We start from the raw sequence: 7307 nt of genomic DNA, 5'->3' as shown, positions 1-7307 counted from the left end.
GTTTTTGTTCAATACGTATGTTCAGAAGCCGACCGAGGATCTAGTGGGATCAATGCGCGCACGTCCAGCAATGCAAGTGGACGTCCTTCGGAGGTAGGTGAAGTACAGCGGAGGTGAATTTGCTGTCCCTATCGCTGCCGGCGACACAGAAGTGACCGGACATCCCATTTTAGCCAATGAGACACCAACTGCGAGTAGCTTGATGCGCTTGAAGATGGCGCACAAAAGCTAAAAACCACGTTCACTGCTCTCTGGGCTGCAGAGGCCGGCCCGAGCGGCACACAGGAGGTTGCATCTGGGGGGTTCCAACGTCGGCCTTGTTTTGCAAGAAAAAAAGAAGTTCTTTCTCCGGCCTAAACAGAGAGGTTAAAATTTTCATTTTAGCCAGCGCACCGCCAATCGTTGCTCTTTTCGAGGCCCTTCATTAGCCTGACGTGCAACATCAACCCGACGGTTAAGATGACCGTGATATGATAGTGCTGATCTCGTTTCTAATGAATGGGGGTAAGTCGTCTAAATCGAGGCTTGCATCGATGACAGCAAGCACACACAAGTTCTTCAGCGTGGGTGCTAAGTGCAACACATGCAGATTTGCCAGCTCTTCCTCCTCAGTACTGTCATCGATATGCTCTCTGTCCTCAGGTTCGGGTAGAGGCCCGAGGCCACCGAAGACCAGCACCCTTTCTCCAAGTACAATGCAGCCGGACGAGTGTCTTGCAGACGGCCCTGATCCAAATGGTGTCACTTTAGCCCAACATGTCTTTTCAAGGTCATACTTGTGTATATCTGCAAAATAGGTATCCCGCAGTTCGTTGTAACCACCAAATATATACAACCCTCTCTCGTACACGAAGGCAGAGTGGCACTCGCGTCCCTCCGGGGCCATGCCCTGCACTTGGGGGCGCACCCACGTAGAAGTGGTGGTTTCCAGATAATATAAGGAATTGTCATAATGGTCGTTGTTAACTGAGGCCTCCAGGTAGCCACACCAAACGTACATGCGAGTTCCGATGGCTGACGCCGTATGGCAGTAGCGTCCAGTTGGGGCCTCTCCGCTGGTAGGGACGCGATACCACTCTAGGGTCTCGAGGTCCTGAAAACGTACCCAGTTCGATGAATTCGTTTGCAGGCCTCCAAAAATGTACATCCGTTGACTCAGCACGCACGCGGAGTGACTGATGTGTGGCCTCGGCACTTCGCCCCGCACCTCTGGACGACTCAATGTCATGGCAACGCTATCGAAGCGGTGTACGCTGTTCACTGGGCTGCTGTTCCATCCGCCCCACAGGTAGGCGCAGTGGCCGTAGGCTACAGCGCTGCGGCCCATAATATTAATCGGCTGACCTTCACGGAGTGGCTGAACTGGCACGATGTGCCACCGGTACGATGCAGGGTCGAAGGTGTACACACCGATGAGGTGCTTTGCGTTTTCATCACTGTCAGAAATATTGTCGCCAAAAGAGTCGAACGAGTAGACCTTCCCTTTGATAGTGACAGCCATGTCGTTGAGGCCTTCTGGAATTCCATTTAGCTTCACCGTCCACATTTCGCAATGGCAAGCAGTTCTTGCGAAATATAAATATGGCCTTCTTACTTTACAGCTATCGTGTGCAAGCTGAAATACGACCTGGTAGTCGTTGCTCGCTTTTCTTCAGTCCTTCGTTTCGGAGATTGAGCTGCTCGTGCGCCATCTGGCGGAATAATTGCGTGGTCGGCTCTGCTTATAGCTACACGCAAAAAAGAAAGGAGAAAGATGCGTTAGAAAGCTCTCGTGGGAATAGTGCGAGTCAAGATGAAACACACTGCACAGTGGACAGCGCTTGCGCATGCGCGTGGGAGGGTGACACTTTTCCTATTCCTCTTCACATCAGTCGAGCGCATCGATCGGTCTGATGAAGTGACACGAGAGAAAGATTTAGCTGCCTGATTAATGTATATCTTGTTTGATTACTTTGTATATCGCAGAAATTGGGGTCCTGTGCACGTTCAATATTTCTAGTGGGAGAACAATTGGGACGGATGAGCACAGTTCGCGACAATCGATAACTTCAGGTGCAACGAAGGTCATCGGAAAATATGAACATCAGAGCTACGAAGTAGTGTGTAACAGGCGTTCCAAAACCTGGCAGCAAACGCGCTGCGCGGGAAGATCGACCATATCGCGTGATACAAGGGCACGTGTCGCTGCTGCCTAAGGAAAACCTCGTAGAGGCGAGGATTAAGCCATGCGAGCAGCGAATTTTGTCGCTACAGTTCCCGTTACAGGTGGAAACCGTTCTGTCAGCCTTGAGCGAGAACTAAAGGTTTGGCATGTTGGCAAAGATCTATACTACACCACACTGCAAAAAAATTCCGTGACATTTTGGCAGAATCGTCCTTAAGTAGGTCACGACATCTGGCGTTAGGCGAAAACGGAGGAGATTTGTCCGTATTCGTTCTGTATTTTCTCCTTCCACAGTCTAGCAACGTTGACGCGAGCAAATAAAGAGCGTAAAAGCATCTGCGAACACCCCACATCGAAGGAGACGCTCCTACCTTCCTTCTATTTATCGATGCGCGATTTAACATTTGGCGGCTTGATTTGGCTATAACATGGCTATAGTCATGAAGGAGGAAAAGTTTGGCTATGCTGTACTTGGCGTCACCAATATGGAGCGCGTTGTTTGGAGTGCACGTCTCTTCGCTCCCCGCATCAAAGCAACGCTCTTTGTACTCACCTGGAAAGACCTCCGTTCCTCAGCGAGCAGCCCGGCGTGAGCCTGCTCCCTTTTGGAGCAATCTGTTCTTCGTGACAAGGTAAGGGTAAGTTTGCTAGCGTTATCAAATCTGATGTGCGGTGCTGCATCGCCTTCATGGCGCCGATTACTGCGTTGAGAGCCATAAACATGTTCGCTTCTCGACCTGTTGCGCCAACCTTGCTATTTGTTCATGTATATGAGGACCGCGGCATCCTTGGGAATACTAGCTTAGTAGAATTGGGGTCAATGCTAGAGCTCTAGCCTCTCTGTGTGTGAGTGCTTCAATATCTTTGTTATTTGCTTTTGTTGTGTTTCCTTCAAACAGACTCAGTTTTGTTCCGTTTTCTGCTTTTTTTTGTGAGTGAGTTCTTTAATAGCGTTGTTATTTACTATTATTGTGTGCACTTACAATAAGCATATTTTTTCTTCTGTCCTTGTTTATTAATATCTCTTATGTATATTGTATTGTGTACTGTTCTCTTAACATACAAGGCGTTTTTGTTCGGTCGTTAATGTTTCTTCTCCTAACGGTCCTACTTTGTTTTATATGTGCTGTTATGTCGAACTGTACATCGTCGGACTAAGTGGTTGCTATGAATTGGAGAAAAGGAGTATTCGGAGCCACTATGCAGCACCAACCTCTACATTATTGTTCATGTAAATGAAAAAATAAACGCAAGAACAAGATAGGCCGATTTAATGTAATGTTATTTTTTATCCCAAATAACAATTTTAAACACGCCCGGTGGTTCAACGGGTGGTGCTTCCTAATTTGTCTGTTTAATAAGAGATTACACGCATTTCAGCAGAGTAATACTAATACAGATTATCACATACCCTACCTGCTACAGGGTATGGATATCAGCCAGAAAGTTCGTTGTAAAACGCAGCCCTGAGAAATGAAGTTCTGCAAAATATGTGCCCTCGTAACCACCTAGCGCTAATTAACCGCTTAATTCTCTTTAGCCGCCATCATGCCTGGACAAGGTTCACCTTCCCCATCCTAACACCATTCCCACTTAACACCCTGCTCCTCTTCACAGGGCCTTCCTTCTCGGAAGGATGACCCTATTGAAGCCCCGCCTGTGATTAACGCTCAGGCCAGACGAGAAGAAGACCTCTTGGCGAAACGTTGGCAAGCACCCTGAGGCTTTCGTTACCTTGTTCACTTTACGCTCACGGGGAAACGACTCATTTTTAGTAAAGTATTCTGTGCAGACGTCATTTGCACTGTCGAAGTGCATGGCCAAACAACTGTAAATTTGTGGTTAGTATTTTTCATGTGTCACCGATGCCTGTTTGGCACAGCGCGGCCGCGCGCAAAGACCAAGAGCAGCGTAGTCGCTGATATCACGCAAAACAGCCCTCCAGGCCATGCGCGAGCGTATCGTTTACGGCTCACAGTTGTTTGCTCACTCGTTGTTCATTTAAATTTTAAAATGAAGTCACGCACTTAAATGAGCATTCCCTCAGCCATAAGAATCCACCCTTAACAGAATGCGGCTAAAGAATAACTGGATTTCACCTTTAATATATTTTCCTCTAATCTAGTTGCTATAATGTTCTGTAAACTTAAAAATTTAAAAACTTAATGGGAAACCTCGATCATTCGCTAGCCAAGGTGACATACGCGACGTAAGTACATGCACCAGCGAAGATGTGCTTTCACTGGGTGTCTGCGCATAGAACCAAGCGGTGAAGAAAGCGACGTGGGCAAAACACCGCGTGACAGTGTCGCTCGGGCTTGAAGCCGAGCGAAAGCTTCCGTAGAAAACACGGTTTACACGAATGCAGCGCTTTATCCGTAGCATAAACGCAGAAGAGTAATCAATGCCGCCGCGGCAGTCGTGGATTACGCCGGCAAACCGATCAAATACGCAACCTTACGGGGCCACACGGTAGCAGTTGAGGAGGAAGTCAGCGTTGCGGTAGCGGCGTCCGAAGGCTATAGGAGAAACAAATCACTGACCATATTACCAGACTCGAAATCCTTATGCAGGAACTACGCGCAAGGTAGAGTCGGCAAGGCGGCCCTAAGAACACTCCTCGAAACAGAGCCCCCTAGCCAAAAAGTAACCCACAAGATGCTCTGGATACCGGCACACGCGGGGATAGAGGGCAACTCAAGGGTGGACAGATTAGTTTCCGAGATCACGTTCCGAGCTGAGCTGTTGGAGACCCTAGAGAACCCTACCACAGTGGAGCCAGTATATGCGGAGCTGCTAAATTGCTACAGAGGACCGAGGCTCAAGTACCCTCCGTCACACAACTCATTAACACAACAAGGAGCAGTGAACTGGCGGAGACTGCAAACAGGAACATTCTTCAACCTTTACATTCTACACAAAATGCACCCTACACAATTGAGGGACACATGCCCGTGGTGCGGGGCAACCCCCACGCTATACCATATGACACGGGAGTGCAAACGCAATTATGCATTCCATAAACTCAAAACCCCTAGTGCGGAGCAATTGGAGGGTCTTCTCACCAGCAGGGAGCTCACAGCCCAAAGGGCCCTTATGCAGCACGCATGCGAAGCAGCAATACTCAGCGCAGCCCTGGAATAGGCGCCGCACCTTCCGAAGAGGCCAGACGTCAACGATGAAGACTACGGCCCACCGCTAATCTCATTGAGATTTCAATAAATGTTTTTCTCTCTCTCCCGCCCGGTGAGGCGATGGTCTGGAAAACTGCGCTTGTGTCTACGTTATTTGTACAGAAAAAAGCAAAACGACCGCCTGCATTTCATATCTATACATTGTAAGAGAAATAACCGGTGATATTTTTGCAGACTGTGAAATGTCCGTAGACGGTGGGCTTCCGGCCCATTTTGTGACGAGGCGTATAGGAAGTCAGTAGGATTGGTGCGTGCGATTTCGGCGATTGCGGAGAGGAAATTCACAACATTTAGCGCAGTCAAATGGCGGTCGAGCGTAGTTCTGGGTACAGCAACCTCATATGGACGATTGCTCATATCGCAGGATGAGCCTTCACTAAAGGGGAAGTGCCGATGTGTTCCGGTCTGCAGAGCATGTGCTGAAGGTAGGCAGTGGCAACAGCCGTTGCACTATGGAGAACAGACTGGGTTGTTTTTTTAAATGTAAATTGTAACTGAACGCATTTCTAAATAATGAAATTTAGCATGAAGTATTGGTGACATCGGTGGAAGCAGAGGCAATTACGGGAAGCGCCGTGGTCTTGAAGCGTTTCTTAGGCAGGTGGTCTATCATTGGCGCTTACTGCATTGTTGGAATTGTGTTTAAAGGAGTAAAACTGCGAGAAACAGTAAACGTTAAATATAAGCAGAGCCTATGTTGCGTTTTGTGCCATGGGATCGAGCAGTGCTGTTAGTGCACAGGTATGTAAACTACCTCAGCGCGGTGCTGCAGTATTCTTAAGCGTCGCATTCTTAGAGGAAATTCGTGCACGCTCAGGAAATAGTAAACGGTGCACTATTGTCTCGAAACACTCGTTTAGCGAATACGTGAGCTGTTTGCCTGCCAAGTGCAAGCAGCAGAAAAAAAAAAAAACGGCCAGTATAACCATGCGAGCAGGAGGAGTCGCGCGCCTGCGGGGCTAAATGAAGGCGGCCCCGGCTATGTGTTGATGCGGACCGCGAAAGATTCGAGTTGCGTAGAGTTTTTCCAGCGGCTTGATTTTGCAAGAGGTCTCTACCAGCCGCAAACAACGTATATTCGAATGACGCACGCCACATAGCTACTCAAGCGCGCATGCAGCTGCGAAGCTTTCTAATTCGGCACATTTTTGTGCTGCTTTCTTCGTGCAAGCTTTACACTATAATGCCACCTTGTGGTAAATTAAGTTTGTTTAACCAACCGAGTAATACCGGGCAAGAACTTGGTAACCAGCGACAGAAGGCCATCGTTACTTCCTTCACGGCGCATACAGGCAAAGGCACGCACTGCACGTGCCACTTTTACTTGAGCAGTCGGCTGCTAAAGCGAGCACACCAATAACATACGAATAATAGGCTTCTAAGTGTAAATAATACAGTAGAAGCTCAACCATTTCGGTTTCCGCAATCCCAAGACTGGAGCTACGAACAAGTCTATTTTCCCAAGGCTCACTACGCTAGCGGAATGTGCTGAAGGCTTCCGAAAATAAAACTTTGCAAATTGCGTTTTATTTCACAAAGCTATAGAAATGGTGCGGCCATCTTCCTCAATGTGCGTGGAAGCACATAACGCAGCGAACAACTCAGAGCAGACGACGCGGAGCGAGTATGCCCTTGTGACGTCAGCATTCAGAGGTTGCTAGGTCAGCAAGCTGCTCGCAAAAAATTGAAAAAAAGTTTGTTTTAACAATACTTACATTAAAACTTCGTGGAATATGAAATTTGACACGTTGTGAATTCAATGCAATAATCACGCTGTACACAAAAAAAAAAGACTGCCGTGGCCCCTTTAAGTGCCTTTGTAGGGGTGTTCGATAAGGGTTGAGCGAACACGAAATCGATGTAGAGCAAATATCAGTAGAATACAACGGAACGCAATTTTTAAATATCATCAATTGTCATGTTTTCATACAACTCTAATGCGGATAAAA

At 47.8% G+C, this 7307-nt stretch overlaps 1 protein-coding gene across 1 annotated transcript; it reads right to left on the bottom strand.

Annotated features, from left to right (window-relative positions):
• Positions 1-454: 454 nt before the first annotated feature.
• On the bottom strand, positions 455-1546 carry LOC144108587 (kelch domain-containing protein 3-like). Its single transcript, XM_077641784.1, has one exon. The coding sequence runs from the start codon at positions 1544-1546 to the stop codon at positions 455-457; it is 1092 nt and encodes a 363-aa protein (XP_077497910.1).
• Positions 1547-7307: the final 5761 nt, after the last annotated feature.

The sequence above is a fragment of the Amblyomma americanum genome, chromosome 10 (genome assembly GCF_052857255.1).
Source record: "Amblyomma americanum isolate KBUSLIRL-KWMA chromosome 10, ASM5285725v1, whole genome shotgun sequence".
Taxonomy (NCBI): domain Eukaryota; kingdom Metazoa; phylum Arthropoda; class Arachnida; order Ixodida; family Ixodidae; genus Amblyomma; species Amblyomma americanum.
The sequence above is the reverse complement of the archived record's forward strand: the minus strand, read 5'-3'. Positions and strand labels throughout refer to the sequence as shown.

Excerpts from the sequence above, each read along its gene's own strand:
- LOC144108587 (XM_077641784.1), bottom strand. The coding sequence starts at position 1,546 with ATGTGGACGGTGAAGCTAAATGGAATTCCAGAAGGCCTCAACGACATG.